Here is an 18383-nt window from a genome sequence, read left to right on the forward strand (position 1 = left end):
TGTGTGTGTGTTACACGTGCATGTGCCACAGCACACCTGTGGAGGTCAGAGGACAACCTGCAGGAGTCGGTTCTTTTCTTCCATTCTGTGGGTCCAGAGATTAAGCTCAGATCATCTAGCAGCTTTACTGGCTGAACCATCTCTCCAGCTCCCAATTCTTTTTTTAAAATGCCATCCATAACTCATCAGGGTTGGCACAAGCCACAGTTTGGTTATTCCCATAGAAGGATGCTCAGGCTCCCACACCATTACAAACAATGCTCCGAAGGCAGTCTTTATGCGTGCTCTGCTGTGAGCACACATGAGCTTTTCTTCACGGGAAACCATAATGCAAAATTTAAATAGTAATGGCTAGAGCTACAGCGCCCTGCAAAGTGGCTGTGCTAATTTCATATTCCACCAGCAGGGCATAAAAAATGGTTGCCTAACCTTGCCCTCACTGCAGTCACCAATCACTAATCCTCACCACTCTGATGGGTTAGTTTTTCCTCAGCTTGAACTTCCTTAAGTACAAACTGAATGGCCATCTTCTCATTGCTGGCAGCTTCCTCTCTCACAGATTCCTTTCCTTTCCTTTCCTCACGGTGTAGTCGATGTGCTGCTTTCGTCTCAAAACTGTACGCATACTCTATTAGTTAGTTATAAATGGCAAGTATTTCCACAGTCTTTTTCTCTAATTTGGAATATCTTACTTTACATAAATTAATGAATTAAGATTATTTCCAGCTGGGCATGCTGGATCAGTATCACACCTCTGAGCAACATGCCCAACCTTATGTTCTGTGAGAAGGATCTTGTGCTATAGTTGAGGCTGGCATACACTTCTCAATCTACCAAGTGCTGTGGCTACAGGCGTGGGCTACCATGCCCAGCGTCCATGAACTAATTTTTTAACGAGTCGAGGGAATAACTGTTTTCTGTTTGTGACTTTCTCTTTGGGCGTCATACTCAGCACCCAACTTAAAGGCCGGCAGTTCGCTTCTAATACTCTCACAGCCTGAATTACATTTGGCTCTTCATACGTAATTCATTTTTGTAAAATGTTAGGGGATATTTAATCATATTGTGACCCTCCGAGACTGTTAACACGGTTAACCTTTAATCAGGGGGCGGAGTCAGAGACCAGCTGACTGGAATTAGCCTTAGAGAAGCCAGGAATTTGGATAGAGAAGACCTGAGCAGATACTCTGCTAGGACCAGAGCTAAAGCAATAAACCAAGTGTCCATGCTGCTTTCACGTGTACATGACATATTCTAAAACTCTATAGGAAATCATGATGCCAGCTGAGGACCGAGTGGGTGGGGCCTAGTGAGGAAATAACTCTGAAATGGATGCTGGCTGGGCTTTTGGATTGAGCAGAGCAGACAGAGGAGACAAGTGTCATCTGCATAGAAAAACACAGAATGCAAAGCAGCACGGGATGCTACAATAAACAATAATTTTCAATTTCCACTGAATGAAATTTTAGAGAAAAAAAGACTTCTTCTTCCAAAGGAAACAGAACAAGAGATGCACATGGAGGACTGGAGTATTTCAGCCTGGTGAGAACTTGGACAAAACCTCCATAACCACTCCCCAGTCAGCCTACATCTGCATCCTTCTTGCACTAAATCAGAATAAATATTCTTTGCAATAGGCACATTAAGAAGATGTACTGACAGTCCATTCTGCCCAAACCACACTGGTAAATCCAAGATACAGGGAAATTGAAAGAATTCCCGCCCTACTCAGTCTTGTAAAGAACAGTGCTAAGACTGGGTTCACTGACCTGGGCGACCCGTGATGATTATCTGTTTCAATTCCCTTACTTCAAATGAGATTTGAACTAAGAGGTAAAAAGATTTGTTCAGTGATATGGTTACCCACAGCCGGCAGACCAGACCCTAGCTATTATTTCTTCAAGAAAGTTACAATAAAAGAACCACCTAAAATCTAGATATTTTGGAGTTTAACCACATGTGACTTAGCATGGGATCAAAGGACACAATGCCCTTAGAGACACGATATCCCCCACTGGCAAGGTGTCCAGACATGATGCATACTTACTTAGTCAGTGTCTCGATGGTCTGGACGTGCACGTTGCTGTGGGTCTGGGAAAGAACAGCCTCGTGCTGAGCACATTTCAAACAGAGGCCGCCCACGCGGCTGGAGGCACCAGCAGCCAGAAGAGATTCTTTATGCTTCAATCTTTCCCTAAGATCCTCACAGGTTTTCTGATATTCAACTAAGTCTTTCCTAAAAGGAAGAGGAAAAATTCTAGGTAATGTCCAGGGAAAAGTGCAGTGCTTTCAAATGAAGCGTCAGAGAGAACTTCCATCACCATCTGTGGTGTGGACACATGGTCTCACCTACCCCAGTCTGGAGCACAGAGCGACTGCTCCATTGCTCTACTACATAGAAAATGCTATCAAGTAACACTATTCTGGTAACACTGGTAGCTCACCAAACATTAGATTCTATCTTAAGCCCATCCTTCTGCTCAATCTGCAAATGGATAACGTCACTTTACCTCAGAAGTGTCAACTGAGACTCCAGAAGGTCGCTCTTCGCCTCATATGTGAATTTCAGCCTCTCCTGTGAATGGGGCAAGAAAGCACACTTTGGCAATGCTTGTTTTCATAAGAAAATTTAAATTCTAAATATTAGCTCAAGTTTTTCTCTCTTACCCACAGGAAAAACAATGCTGTAGGGACGTTTTCACTAGCTCACTCTAATTCTGTTGTTCTGGTTATGAGGTGAATATCAACAAAAACAACAACAAAAAAACCCCACTAGGTCCCAAAGTGGTGACTGACTTACAGTTTTTATTTTGTTTCAAAACTGCACATAGCAGGTCTTAGCCTTCAAAGTGTGGCTCTACAGAAAATTGGTAGAATCATGAGGGTAAAGCCCAAACCTTAAGAGAATCCCCCAATGTAAGCAAAGCAAGTTTGTCATGCAATATACACATATAACGAGTGGGAAAGGCTAAAAGTTTAATGCCAACCATGATAAGATCGATGGCCACCCTACCTGTCAGCCAGCTTGGTGTGCAATCTACCATTTAACAAGTATTTTTCGATGTCTACATAGGCTGCCTCAAACCTCAGCAAGAGCTGAGACTCTATAAGGAACAGAAAGGCACATGACTCTCTGTGAGATAAGTGGGAGGGAAAACAGAATCCAGCTAAAAGAAGTCTATTGGGCTTCCCAGGGCCGGTGTTAAGACTTAAAGGATGCCCGAGGCTGTGGAACCTAAAGACACTGTACCATATCTTTGTAACGCCAGAAGGTAAAATGCTAAGAGGAAGGGTAGCTGGAATTGGGAGAATCAGGAAAGCTTGGAACATGGGATAAATATAAATGTTAAGAAATTTATTTATCCAGCCCATGTAGCTGAGGCATTGGACATACATTTTGAAAACTTTTTACCAGATTGAATTACACATCAGAATAAAGGGGGAAAGGATGCTTATAAAAAAGTAATTGCAGATACATAGATAAGAGGTCAAACTGTGAACCAAAGGAACCCAGCAACAAACACTGAGAAATAAGTTTTTAACATAGAAAGGTATTCAAGAGTTGGGTTGACTAACTCCTATAATTGGTTAGATATGAGATAGAAAACAGAAAAAGACTCTAAAAATAATCTGAGTGTTTTGAATTGAGCAATAAAGTGAATGCTAGTGCTAAGATTACTTCAGATCAATTAAGCAGAGAAAAGGAACTCACAAAAAGAATTCAAACAATGACAAAAGGGGGTAAACAACAGTACGGTAAAAAGAACTCAGACAGCAACTTATGAATAATCCCACTAATTAACAATGGCACAGATACCATACCATAAAACCAACACCAGGGTGGTGGAAAGCTAAAGCCCAACTATACTTTCTCAAGGAAACTCCCCTCAGACACACAGATAAAGACAGGTTAAAAATAAAGCGCATCAAAGAAGAAATCTCGCCATTCTAATGCTAGTTCTTAAAAAGTGTGCTTAGTAAAGTAGCTAAGCCTGTAAGATTTTTATCATGTGAGGGGTTAGGAAATGAAATGTGAAAATAGGTATCATTTATGATAGATCTGAACCAAGTTAGAACTAGTTCTAATGAGAGACATTTAAATCCTTTACTCAGAGAAACGAGTAACCGCCAAGCATGGCAGTGCATTCCATATGCCTTGTACTTCAGAGGCACAGGCAGGAAGATGATGCGTTCTAGACCACCTTGGATAGATCATGCTCCAGGGCATCCTGGGCTACACTGCAAGACCCTGTTTCAAGAAATCCCAGGGCCAGGAATACAACTCAGCAATTCAGGGCTTTGACTAGATGTGCATGGCCCATGTTTTGACTTCTAGCACCTCAAAAAAAAAAAAAAACCTACTAGAAATTAAGGATGACTTAAGCAAATGGAGTTGTGTGCAGTTCATAAGGATGGGTAAAATGGTATTTTAAGGATATCAGTTCTCAGATAACACATACTCTAAGGTCAGTCTAAATCAAATTCCACAATGAATGTGGAAGTGCAAGAGGTCAAAATAGTAAAGGTTTTCTTTTGAATGAAAAAAATGTTTTAGGAGACATGATCTACCAGATCAGGCTGTCATACTCAAGACAGCATAGCATGAACTCAATGAAACTGATAAAGAGCCACTCTTAGCCTGTGGGAAAGGTGTGTGATACAGGGGAAGCTCACAAGAGGATGCCAGCCTTAACCTGTGCAATGTCTTGGGTTTGAACCCTCAACACCACAAAAGCGAAATTCAGAAAGCAAACCATGAAGGCAAACGACTACCTTTTCAATGAATAGAACTCTGGTATATTGATAAACACACGAGAAAAAACAAAATGTGATCTGTGTACTTCACGTAACCTACTAAGATGAATTCTGGGCAGACTGTACATCTATATGTAGAAGAAGGCACAGCTATCCTCTCCGGAAAACACTTCAGGAAAAAAATCCCCTTGTCTGAGTAGGAAGGGACTATTAAAGAAGACACAGAAGGTACATCACAATGAATCAACATTGAAATCTTTGTAACTAAAGCAAGCAACTAGTTATCAGAAGTACTAAAAAGTTAGACTACAAACTTACTATACATATTAAAATGTGTGTGTGAAGAACTTTGTACCTGAATATAAAAATAACTCCCCAAATTAACATATCAGATAAATGTAATAAAATATGGAACAGAAACACTCTGAGGTAGGAGGTTTGTCATTAACTCAAGGACAGCCTGGGGTACATAATAAGTTCCAGACCAGCCTGGTCTACAAAGAGAGACTTTATATAATAAGTTCCAGACCAGCTTGATCTACAAAGAGAGACTTTATATGAAACAAACAAATACATAAAGAACAAATAAACAAAACTCCCAAGCACAGGCACACAAATCATCAGAAAAAAAAATGCTGGCAGCGTATGAAGAAGGGAGTGAATGTCAGGATCATTCCCGGGCAGTTGACCAGGAGTAAAATGGTAAAGAAGTACTTGAAAGATGGGCATTGAACACTGACATAGCCTGAGACCAAGAGTTCCATTCTCAGGGACACATACATAAAAACGGGTGAGGTGCACTCCCCCAGGTATAACGAAAGTCCTCTGCAGCAATATACCAGCACCAAGTGATATAGATATGAATAAATTGCATTGATATGGATCTTGCTTTATTGATATAAATTTAAGGCAATCTTGTTATATGTATATTTCTGCTCTTGATTAAGGTATTGTGATTGTGTAGTTCATTTAAAATGTAATGTATAATTAAGAAATATAGGTTGATAGATAATCATCTATAATAGTCAAGTTTGTAGTCATGTTAGTTAGATTTTCTAGATGTGCATAGATACATTTCAGATAGGCATTCTTTATATCTTTCAAAGACTACAGAATATGGCATTTAAAATGTTTTAATAACTAAGGGCTTTTCATGACAATGAGTTATGTCTGCTCCTGGCAGCACCAATCTACTTCAAGAGGAAGATGGGCATCTAAGAGGCTCCTTATAGAGTTAGTTAGCCATTTGGGCAAGAAACTGCTCTTGCCTGGACTGTTGCATAAACTGGTTATGAAAGACCCACATAGAGATGACTGCTGAACTTGCCTAAAGGTGAGATGGTCCTTCAGGGCTCCTGCCTCATGAAAGAGTCTGCAAGACATTCTGCAGGACACAGAAGAAAGTGACTGAACTGTCTTTAAAATTTTCTGCTTCAAGGAAAAGTTTGCAGGATACTATGGGCCTGTAGGCTGAAGATGGATGCCCCAACAGTACATAAGTCTTTGGGTGATTGTACAGGCAGCGAGATGTCTCTGTCCTTTCTAGAGTTTTGGAAGTTGCTTACTTCCAGTTTACATAGGTAATATTATATCCTTCTGAAGTCATTGATAGAGTTGAAGAATAGATAGTTATAGTTATAGTTTTCCTTTGTTATGATATAAGATAAAACAGATAAAAATATTGTAACTGTAATTCTTGCTTGATAATTGTTTTGTTATATGTAATTTTACTATGTTAAAGTTAAAGCCTTCCTTTCCTTTTTAAACAGAAAAGGAGAAATGGTGTAGGAGGTCCTTCTGTTTATGTGTTGCTTTCATTGGTCAATCCATAAAGAAACTGCTTGGCCTGATAGGGCAGAAGTTAGGTAGACAGAGAAGACAGAACTGAATGCTGGGGAGAAGGGCAGACAGGCAGACACCATAGAGCTCCTTGCCTGAGATGGCCGTTGGTTAGAATCTTGCTGGTAAGCCACAGTCTCATGACAATACACATTAATGAAGATGGGTTAAACTAAGACATAAGAGTTAGCCAATAAGAAGTTAGAGCTAATGAGTCAGGCAGTGTTTAAATGAATACAGTTTCTGTGTGATTATTTCAGGTGTAAGCTAGCTGGGCGGGTGAGATGAACAAAGGGCCTGCTCTCCCTGTAACAACAAAGCTAGAAACACCATCAGTGTCCATCAACACTAGAGAAGTCACTTATGGTAGACTAAATTTAAAAGATAAAGAGGAGGGCAGATGGGGGAAGAGAACAGATGCAAAAGCATATACACCATTATAAGATTCCACCTTATATACCATTTTTAATTGGCAAGATTCAAGTACAACGTTCAGTAATGCATTCTTGGCAAATGTTGATGAAAGAAAGGTTGGTGATTAGTTATGGGGATGCCGAGACAGTGAATGGCAGGAGCACAGCAAAGCCTGTGGAGCACAAGAGTGGTCAACAACAAAAAAACATCCTGACCCGAAGGATAATTACATGAATGCCTTTCAGAGCTAAATCACTGGGCCATGACACTTTGTTTGGAATACCTTAATGAGTGCATCTCACGTTGTGCCAGTGTTAGAGGTGCTAAGAAGCAGCCTGTTGACCTGGCACATATGGGATCAACACTGTACGGGGAACAACAGCTCACGCAGGCTGAACACACTGCTAGTGTCAGAGTGAAAGTGGGAGGCAAGGAACGCAGATACGGATATACTCAACTGTCTGGGAAAGTTTGGGAAGAAAGGGGGAACAGTGTAGGGTCATGAACAGGACAAGTGGAAAAACAAATCTTGGAGAAACCACAGACATCAAACTTACTAAAGAAATGGCTTTAAGCAACTGCTTTGAATGCAACCAAAGAGCAATTAGGAAGTATAGCCAAAGAACTACAGAAAGCAGGGGAAGTCACAAAAAGGAACCAAAAACAAAACTCTAGAACAACAACAACAACAAAAATACAATACCTGACATGACAAATGCATTGGAGGGGTTCAAAAGTGGATGTGAGCAGGCAGAACAAAGCACTGGTGAGCAGAAGGGGGACTGAAATGGTTAGCGCTAAGGAGCAAAGGGGAAAGGTGAAGAATGACCATGTGATCCAACAAGTCCACTTCTAAATATAAACTCAAGATCAAAAGGAGATGTGTAATTAAAAAAAAATCCACACTCACCAGCTCTAGCTTCCATTTTTCAGCATCGCCAATGGATGTAGTTTTGCCGATTTCAGCATCACCGTGAGAAAATGGTCTCTTTGCAGCTTCATCCACCCTGGAATCTTCTCCTGTCTTAATCCAAGAATCCTGAATGTTTCCCTAAAATAAAATGAACCATTAGTTGCAGCTGGCATTCAACATTAAATAAAAATGCAGACTATAAATGGAATCATGGTTCCCACCCATGAGGAAACATACATGCCGAGGCTCTAAGTCATGCATCACTGTGCATGGTCATGCTCTCAGAGCTAGGCTGGAAATGGGAAGTACAGGGTCAAGTGCCCACATGGGCAGAGAGCGTTTAAAACACTACTAAATGCTGACTTACAGGTGATCAACTTCGATGAACCTATAATCAATTTATAATTTCTGCTTTAAACGTTCAAGGATATAAGCAACTTAAAAATCTGGGATATGCGTGTGCATAGTAAGGACTACCATAATACTAATTCAGAGTAATCAATAATCTCTGAGTCTTTGCTAAGTGCCTAAGGATGCAATACCCATAAAAAAGGAGGGGCCCCCAAACACTGAACTACATATGACAGTGCCATATCGATCTGAATATACAGCAGTGCCATACCGATCTGTACACATGCAGTGCTGTAATCTGTACGCACAGCAATGCCATACCGACCTGTACTGTGGTTGACTGCATTCTAGAGCAGTACTGATGAGGTTTGATGGCACCTCATATAGAACTCCTCCTGCTATATAGCTTTGTGGTTTTTGTGTTCTCTATCTCTTCTCTCTCTCCTTTCTCTCATTTTCGCTCTCTCTCATATCAATTTTCCCTCTCTCTTATTCTGTCTCTCCTTCCCTCCATCCCACCTATGAACATATAATAGACTTTTCACTAATCCTCTGTGATCTGTGTTATTCATTAATTTTCTAGACAAGAACTTGAGAGTCACCGGCTGTGAGTGGCCATTGAGTTTTTCAGGGTTGTAGTTCTTCAAGCCAACAAAAGTTCAGTTGTTCTCAAAGACCCCCATGAGCCAGAATAGGGGAAGGATGTTGAGAGGAATCAGAAATTCAAATGAGTTTTCTGGAAAAGTTTTGATCCTGGTGTGCCATTTAGATGGGAAAACATCCAGAAAGAGGCCACCTCCCGAGGAAACTCAGAGTGGGACTGAGCACAGCACCCACAGGCATGTTCACAGAAAGCTCGTCCTCATTGGCAGCAGAGTTAACATACAGGTTGTGAGAAGAGAAAGCTGGGCAATCAAGAGGGGTCCCAGGCAACAAGTTTGCAATCTATTGTGTAAGAGGGCCAGCTCACTCAAGATCTTCTCTATTCAAAGTTGCTTCTGGAGTCAGTGGAGGATGAGAAACTGGCTAAAACACATACACTACACATGCTGACTCATGATATCAAATATTATTCTTTATAAGTAAGTACTTGTCTTCTACAAAAAGCTCTAAAAAACCTTGAATAGTATTTAACCAACATTTTGCAAATCCTTAAAATCATTGAAAACTTATTTACCTATTGTCAGAAACATTAATAAAGAAAATGACTCAAACATTTTCTTCTTAAAAAAAAAAATCCTATCCTGGCTGAGTGGTAGTACACATCTTTAATCCCAGCACTTGGGAGACAGGCAGGCAGATCTTTGTGAGTTCATGGCCAGCCTGGTTTACAGAGTAAGTTCCAGGATAGGCTCCAAAGCTACACCAAGAAGCCCTGTCTTGAAAAAACAAACAAACAAACAAACCTATCCTAGATCTTTAAGTGCCAAAATTTCTAATAAGTAACATATCTGATATTATTATACTTTTTAACTATAGAAAAAAATCCTGAAAGAGGAATTTCATGAGAACTAAAAAATTATTTAAGCTCTCCCTCTCTCTTTCTTTCTCTCTCTCTCTCTCTCTCTCCTCGTTCTCCCCTTTTCCTTCCCCTCCATAAATGTTCAATTTTAAAAAAATGATTTAAAAAGATGAATAATGTATACTTTAAATAGTTTATGTTTTTTAAAAAATATTTATTTATTTTTATCTTATTCATATTGGAGTTTTGCCTTTATGTATGTCTATGTGAACATGTAGGATCCCCTGGAACTGGAGTTATAGACACTGGTGAGTTGCCACGTTGGTGCTGGGAATTGAACCCAGGTCCTCTGGAAGAGCAGCCAGTGCTCTTAACTGCTGAGTTATTTCTCCAACCCTGTATAGCTTTAGTTATAAACTACCACCACCATTCTTCTATAACATCTAGGTCATCAACTAGTTCAAAAGTTCTGAGTCTTGTTGGCTAGCATGCAAGTGCAGAGATAAAATGGAGAACAGAGAAGACTCCTCTCTTCCCTGGGAGGAACTTCACCTCAATACGGTCTGGTGCAATACAAGTATCTCTCACTAATTTATGCGGACAGGTAGCATAATATGAGGTTAAGTCAATGGGTTCAGGAGCCAGACAGTCCTGGCTGGGCTCCAGTCATACCTTTACCGTTTTATAGCTCTCTGACAGTTTACCACTTACTTACTTAACTACTACATATTTTAACTTTCTCCTCTGCAAAATACAAAAAATAACACCTGCTTTATATGATTATTGTGAAACTGAAATAATAACAAGATAAATAATAGGCTTGATACAGCGCCTGACAAACCCATGCAGTCATGACAAATGATAGTTATTACTACATCACTGTTTCAGTGATTCACAAAAGAGGACATTGCACAACACTGAAAAATCTAAGTTCAAATTAACCAATGGCATTGCTGAGATTTAGTATGAACATTTGAGTTACTCTTCCTTAGAAAAATATGCTTAACCCACTGACATTTAAGGTCTCCTAAAAAGTCTTGTTCATCTTAACTGGAGTACAATATGCATTGGTGAAGAACCTGTTTTCCCACGCACCTAAAAACCAGGGGCAACTGTCCTGCAACAGTGGAGACCACAGAGACGACGAGGGTCAGCTGGCAGACCTGCAGCAGTCATTGCCATCTCTGCTTCACTTCTCATTTCATGTGAATGAGTAAGATCCACAGCAAAACCTCCCTCGTTTATTCTAAGATTATGACTGTGCTGTTTTTGGCGAAGATGCTTCACTGCAGGCCAGATGTGCCGTGCCCATCACTTCCTTCCCCCGCATTGCTCACTTCTCCTGGCCTCTTATTCCCTTGTCTGCCTGGCTTCCTCTCACTTCACTTCCTCTTCTCCCACTTCTTTGCCGCTGTATAAATATTGAAGACTATAAATAATTGACTTACTGCTAAGTGATTATATAGTTAGAGGAAAAGCAGAAGACTGTATTTTTAAATGGGCTATTCCAAAGTACTTTTTATAGAGTGATAACTTTTTCAATTTGACATTCAAATTATAAGCACTAAGATGGAATTTTTAACCACCAATATTAATTATGTAAAGCTTCAAGATAATTATATATCAAAGAGTAAGTAACTTGTCACCAATGGAAATGGAAACACAGAAAAACAAACGGAAACACTAATCATCAGTCTACCGGAGAGTTTTCAAAGTTAAAACAATCAGATGCTTCTCAGCAGAAGCAGAAAATTCTTACACACACAACTCAAGGACCAGAAATGAAACACTGAATCAGACTGAGGCAAGAAAGCTTCAAAGCCAAAATCAGACAATACATAAGTAAATCATCAAGACTCTCCCATATTCTTCTTAATATAATTGATTTACTAATGACTCCTAAGTATAAAAAACAAACAAAAAACACCAAAGTTCATAACAAAGTAAAGCACAGCCAACAAGCACTGAAACTCTCCCATGGAAGGTAGAATTTGTCTCACAAAGAACAGGCTATAACCAGTTATGTTCCACAGTTAAAAGTATGAAAAAATACTTTAATACAAAAGTATCTTTGATAGACAAGAAGATATTAAGTTTAAACACAAATTAAATATAATTCCAAGAACTTTGTGTCACAAAATTCTAAAGACAAATTGACCCACACTCTTCTTCAAAATTTGGCCAGTGATACTAGAGTCACATAGGTAACTTGAAGCTAATATTTCTAGGGCCCAACCAGACAAGGAAAATCAGCCTCTCAGGGAACAGAACCCAACAACTCCTACTGCAGACCCGGATGTGGGTAAAGCTTCTCAAACTACCAATAGAGGAGCTAATTATCCTCGAGGTTAAGCCAGGCAAGACTTACTAAACTACTTACCAAATACCATGGGGGACTAAGACTTCCGGACCACAGAGGAAGCAGCTTGAGTCTCAGCCTCGCGGCTCTGTGTTCTTCCACTACAGGACGCTGCTCATCATCTTAGCGCTCCAGAAAAACTTACAGAATTCTGGTCAACAGATCCGGGTAAGACTCTGAACCATTCCTATGTTGAGCACAGTTCCTCCTATGTAACATATTCTGCGCTTGCCAGTTCCTCTTTCCACATGGAAAAGGCATAGGAGCACGCTCAGAGGAGAAACTTGAGGAACCTCCAAGTGCCCGTTCAGTTACTTGCAGATCCACCCCACCACAGCTGATTCTGACTTTTGAGGCACCATGCAAACGTGAGCACGGTACTCTTATCAAACTTCAAAGATATGGACCCAGTGATTCCAACCTATGTATCATGGGCAATATGAGCCCCAGAATAGCTATGAAAGGAACCCAACACAAAATTATCAACTTACTTAAAATACCGTGAGTTTTTGTTTAGTTTTGCTTCTTTTTCTTTGTAACTCAACTTCACAGTTCTTGAGGATAAACGTTGTAGATGACAATTTATGTCAAAGGTGGAACAAAGTTGAAAAACTGGGATAAAGGGTGGAAAGAGACACGCCGAATAAAAGATTATGGTCATAAACACCACTCACAGATGCATCCAGAAGTGTCTGCTCCCTCAGGGTCTCCTCCTGTCTCTGAGATTTCAGTTCTTGCTGGAGCCTTTCATTCTCAAGTACAATTACTTGGACCCTATTTTTCATTCCAGATAGTTCATCCTATTAAAAGCAGAAATCAAAACATATTAAAGCATTTAAGCAATACATATATTTATTAAGTACTATGGAATCCAGCATGAAATGAATTATGGAAGACTTGTACTATCAATTTCCTAACAAACAATTATATGAAGGCAAAAAAGGACATCCAGCAATAGGTAATGTTATCAGGTACTGGGGTTCTTGGGTTACTTGACGGACAGTTGAAGGTCTGCTGATGGCCATATCACAAAAGTGTCCTTTTTCTGGAAGTTTGTTTCTTCAAGGAATCAAGGCCTAGAAGAAAGTCTTACTTAAAATGGTTACCACTTAAAAAAAGAAAAGGAATTTTTTTTAAAAAAATGCTGAAAAGTAAGAAACTTACCATCAATGGTCAAATGTCAATCACGTGTGAGGACTAAATAGCAGGAGAGACAAAGACGGAAATGCGCAGTGTCCCTGAACCAGTGCCCAAAAGAACCACAAATGCAGCAGGCTGCTCTAGAGTTTGAGCATCTTTGTTTTATACACAGTATTGGCCCAGCAATAGGTAATATAAGGAATTAGAGAATCAGGACTTGAACAGCTACTGAGTGGCACCTCACTTTCTGAAAACAAAATTCTCAAATATATGAATGCTCAAGGTAATATTCATTATTACTATAATCAAAAGCTATGATACGATATGCAGATTTCTTTCACCTACTTTAGGGGAAAAAGCAAACCTGTAGTTAATGTTGTAATTTGAAAAATGGTTTCAAAAGTCTAGTTTTCAGTTTGCCATGCAATTGATCTTGGAGGATGCCAACCCAATCTCTCTAATAAAAAAGCTTAAGAATCAGAATTTAAGAAATGAAGTCACAGAGAAAGCTGCTCCTCCAGCTTGGAGAAAACTCACTTAGAATTGCAACACTGGCACAGAAGCCAATGAGAAACCCCTGCAGCAGCCAGTACTTACGAAGGAAAATCCAAATTGTAATTGACTAACGGTTCAAAACTCAGTGTGGATCAGTTTAAGACTTAAAAACTCTGGAGAGATCAAGGAACCCCTCAGAGTTTTAATTTCATGACTACCGTTTTCTCCAAGTGAAGACTAGAAATCAGTCTGCATGCCAGGAAGGGGCAGAGCACCACTTCTGAAGGATGCCCAGGAGCCTGCATTCTCTGTAACAAGGCCTGCCGGGGTGAAACACTTTCAAGGACATATAGACATCGGCTTTATTAAAGTCTAAATGGGGTGTGGGATAATAAACACACAACCCTAGTCCTCTTCCCCTTCCCCCACCCTCCCCCACCTCCAGGGCATGTACTCAGTGAACCTTGAAAGGGATTTAGGATTAGACAGCACCACATCCCCTCCAGTGCTTTATCAGACCAAGAGGGCTCCATACACAGTGGAGAAACTCGACCTAAGGAATCTCTAGGGAAATCTGAAGACAGCTGAGGAGACAATCCCAAGACCATGGAAGGAATTTTAGACTGATGGTTACAGTAAAAGCACACTGGGAAACAGCCTAACTTCTAGTCATACAAACAAGGCCTCAAAGCAAAGACTTATAATTCTAGTTAGGTCTCTGTTGTTTGAGAAATATCAGAAACAACCTGGGGGAGGAAAGGGCTTATTTAGCTTACGAGTCCTGATTACATCCATCAGTGAAGGATGTCAGGACAGGAACTCGAGGCAGGAACCTGGAGGCTGGAACTAGAGCAGAGCCATAGAGGACTCACTGGCTTGATTTTTCAAACAACCCAGAATCACCTGTGCAGGCACAGTCAAACCCACAGTGGGCTGGGCCCTCCCACCTCAATCAGGAATAAGAAAATGCCCCACAGACACACTCATAAGTCAATCTGATGGAGGTAATTTCTTATCAAGGTTCCCTCTTTCTATAGGACTCTCTTTGCTTGAAGCTGAAAATAACTAGTTACTCAACTTGGTTATTATTACTTAGTATAACACATACAACGTTCACCAAAGAGATACCAAGGACTTTAAACAACCATAAATGGCATGATGGAGAATACCACGTAAGAACAGTCATTTTCCGTGGACGACAGTAAACACGAAAACCAAGAATAGCAAACTTCAGCATAAGGTATAATTGACATGAAGTCCTAATGAGCAACCTACCTTGCAGAACTTAACTTCTGCTTCTAAATGATGGATGTACTGAGACTGGTCGTTAATGATAGGAACGAGGTTGTGCAGAGATGGCATGCTACTGTCCTCACATTCTGATGGCTGCTAAGGGAGAAAGGACAAATTAAGCAGCCTCACATTTAGCAAAGAGTTATCTGGTTGTCCTCTCTGTATGCAATTTAGTACTGAGCAAAGACTAGATCACAATGTACTAGATCACAGAGTATATAGAGTATTTATGTCTTTAGTCTATAAATTCCACAAGTATAAGGATATGAATATTTTTGAAAGATAGAAAGTGAACAGTTATTAAAAGCACATGACACATGGAGTTTCTTTTTCAGAGCCGGGTACTATAACTGGCTTGGAATGGCTACCTGCTTAGCTACCTAACAATGTGACAGCCTGCTGAGACATAAGGGACAGTTCTCTTCAAGGCCCTGCCTGAAAGAGGGGGGCCAGCTGAAACTGCACATCTGCTCTCCAACGGGAACTTGGGAGTCAAGTGCACGCCAGTGAAGCAAAAACCTACTTCACAGGGGCACATTGAAGAGAGCTAGAGTTTGGGGTTTAATTTTGCTGTTGTTGAGTGGACTTTTTAAGCAAGTGCTGTGTGTGTGTGTGATCCTAGTCTAGCAGCAACTTAAACCTGTGCATTCCTGGGCACAGATCCTCTAAGGCTAAGCCATAAAGGAGACACACAAGCTGCTCTAAGGAGCCCAGAAGACATTCCAGAAAGTTCTACTGCTGTTGGTTTTTTAAGGAAGAAGAAAGAAGGAAAAGGGAAACGAGAGTCAGCAGGCCACCTGACAGGAAGCCCTGCAAAGAGAACCTTTCTGTTTCTCACCCAGTTGATTTTTGATGGCTTTAATTTAATTAGTTAATTTTAATGCTTTTAAGGCATTATTCCTGACTGAAGTATTTTCTTTCCTAAGAATAGGACTGGGTCTAAAACAATGAACTCTGAACTAGGCCAAATCATAATCTAGGCTGTAGGTCTACACAGTGTATGTCACAGACTTGCTAAAAGGACACTGTGCCTAAGTCCTGGAATTCTTGCAATCATAAGGGAAGATGATATATTTAAAACTCTTTAGAAACCCATGAAGGAAAACATAAATATTAATAATCATAGCAGCAGTGACCACCTACAATTCCAGCCTGTGTGACAACGGAACGTAAAGCCTGCATGCTGCACTCTACAAACATGAGGCTTGCCGTGGCTCCAGAACAAGTGTCACAACAGCCTCCTCGCAGGAGCGCTGCATTCTTCCCAACACATACTCTTATGCTTACCTCTTACTTTACAGAAACACATTTCATTCACATACTCGATATTTATAGCTATTGATTATAATTTTAATAAGCTATCTTATCACTCAGTGCATTTACTACTGCTGGCCTTTGGTTTCTGGAATGCTCGTAAAAGCATGAGGTGAATGGATGTTCTCAAGTCAATTAGAGGAAGCTACTAGAGCTGCGGCACATTCAGGTACATAAGTAGCTTTGAAGACAAGGCTGAGCACTAGCATTCTGGAGCTTACAAAATCAGGATAGGGAGGAAGGTCTGCACCAGGAGAATTTCTTTACTATTGCTTTACAAATGCACGGGTCCATTGACAGGAGCATATGTAAAAGACTGGTAAGCTTCACTGTGTATTTCTATGTACTAACTATAAGGCATGCTAATTAGATGTACCATGCATCTCTCTGTACTGTGACATATACTCTCATCGCCAGTACAGCATGCTAGAGGCATGTTGGGTCTCCTGAGAGTAAAACTAAGGCATTGTTGGGATGGAAAATATATCTAGTATTATTCTTTAAGTTTATCCAAACTATGACAAACTCTTCAAAGTTATACAAATTCAAAGAAATGCTGCATAATTTCTCACTAATTATAACACTAAATAAAACAGTATTAAAAGGAGGGGGTCTAACATTACAATTAATAACCTACAAATGATTAAATATAGACATGAACTTCTAAAACATATTTCCAAAACATTATGCCTTTGCATTGATTGTCATTTTTATATATTTGCTAACAGTTGCAAAATACATTTCTCAAACCGTTCTCTTGCCACTTTTGAATCTAAAAAATGAATTTAAAATACCAAGATTCCCTCAGTTCAAATGATTAGAGATGAAGGAATTTCTGACAAGGAAAAAAAAAAAAAGCAAAGCTAGAAAACTCATGCTTTTGTCAGGCACCAAAGGATGACCTGACACTTACCGGAAGGGACATCTTTCGTCTTCGTGGTGGAGACATCTCATTGTCCTTACTTGCTTGTTGGCGCAACAAAGCTTTGAGTTGATTGACTACAGAGCAAAAGCAATGAATTTATTGACCTTGCTAGAGATCCATGGGTTATGAATAGTTAAGGTTCTTAATTTCCCCCAAAGGTCATGCACCAAAGAAAATGCCCTTCACTTAACATTAATGGGAGATAAAGGAAATTAGAAGATGTAGGACCTAGTGAAGAGGTGGGGATTTAGTCATTAAATCAAATTATTAAATGTAGGAAGTCTTTAAGTTACTGGGGAAGGTGGGTTCCACCTATTCCTTCTCTTGTCCCCTTCCTGGTATGAGGTGAGTATTTTATCTAACAATATGTGCCTGCCTGGAGGAATTTCCCTGTCACGTGACCAAAGAAGCAAGGACAATCAATAATGGGCTAACATATGTAAAAATGAGCCAAAACAAACCCCACTAAGCTATGTTGGCAGACTCCTGTAATATTGTCACTTTGGAGACACAGGCTTGGGGTGACCACAAGTTCAAGCCCACTTGGTCTACACAGAGGGCTCCTGATCATCTAAGGATTTATAGTGAGACCCTGTCTCATAAAGAAATAGAAAAATATATTAGTTACAAGTTTGTTTATTTAGATGTTGTTATAGTGATGGAAAGCAGACTAACGTTTTATTACCAAACATCAAGCCAGCAAATATTGCTTAAACTACTATTAGGCAATAAGAACTTTGCTAGTGGTTGGGGATACAAAGAAAAGAATGAAAATTTAAAAACAACTTTTTAAATTTTTTATTGATTTTTATTGATCTCTACATTTTTTTCTGCTCCCCTCCCTGCCTGTCCCCTCACCTTTAGCCCTCCCCCAAGGTCCCCATGCTCTCAATTTACTCAGATCTTGTCTTTTTCTACTTCCCATATAGATTAGATCTATGTAAGTCTCTCTTAGTGTCCTCATTGTTGTCTAAGTTCTCTGGTATTGTGATTTGTGGGCTGGTTTTCTTTGCTTTATGTTTTAAAACCACATATGAGTGAGTACATGTGATAATTGTCTTTCTATATCTGGGTTACCTCGCTCAAAATAATGTTTTCTAGCTCCATCCATTTTCCTGAAAAA

At 39.9% G+C, this 18383-nt stretch overlaps 1 protein-coding gene across 6 annotated transcripts in view; it reads right to left on the reverse strand.

Moving 5' to 3' along the window:
- Positions 1–18383, reverse strand: part of Sdccag8 (SHH signaling and ciliogenesis regulator SDCCAG8) — a 197375-nt gene that overhangs the window by 167262 nt on the left and 11730 nt on the right. For 5 of the 6 annotated variants that reach the window (XR_007232499.3, XR_007232498.3, XR_007232496.3 and 2 more), the window contains exons 3-8: positions 17249–17334; positions 15004–15117; positions 12768–12893; positions 7919–8059; positions 2511–2575; positions 2048–2236 (exon numbers count right to left, since the gene is read on the reverse strand). Coding sequence is in view for 2 of the 6 variants with exons in the window: in XM_048436432.3 (XP_048292389.3) it covers positions 2048–2236; positions 2511–2575; positions 7919–8059; positions 12768–12893; positions 15004–15117; positions 17249–17334 (721 nt within the window). In the remaining 4 variants the exon portion in view is untranslated. The remainder of the gene's footprint in view (positions 1–2047; positions 2237–2510; positions 2576–7918; positions 8060–12767; positions 12894–15003; positions 15118–17248; positions 17335–18383) is intronic. The other variant, XR_007232497.3, reaches the window with a different exon arrangement.

The sequence above is a fragment of the Myodes glareolus genome, chromosome 5 (genome assembly GCF_982192425.1).
Source record: "Myodes glareolus chromosome 5, mMyoGla1.1, whole genome shotgun sequence".
Taxonomy (NCBI): domain Eukaryota; kingdom Metazoa; phylum Chordata; class Mammalia; order Rodentia; family Cricetidae; genus Myodes; species Myodes glareolus.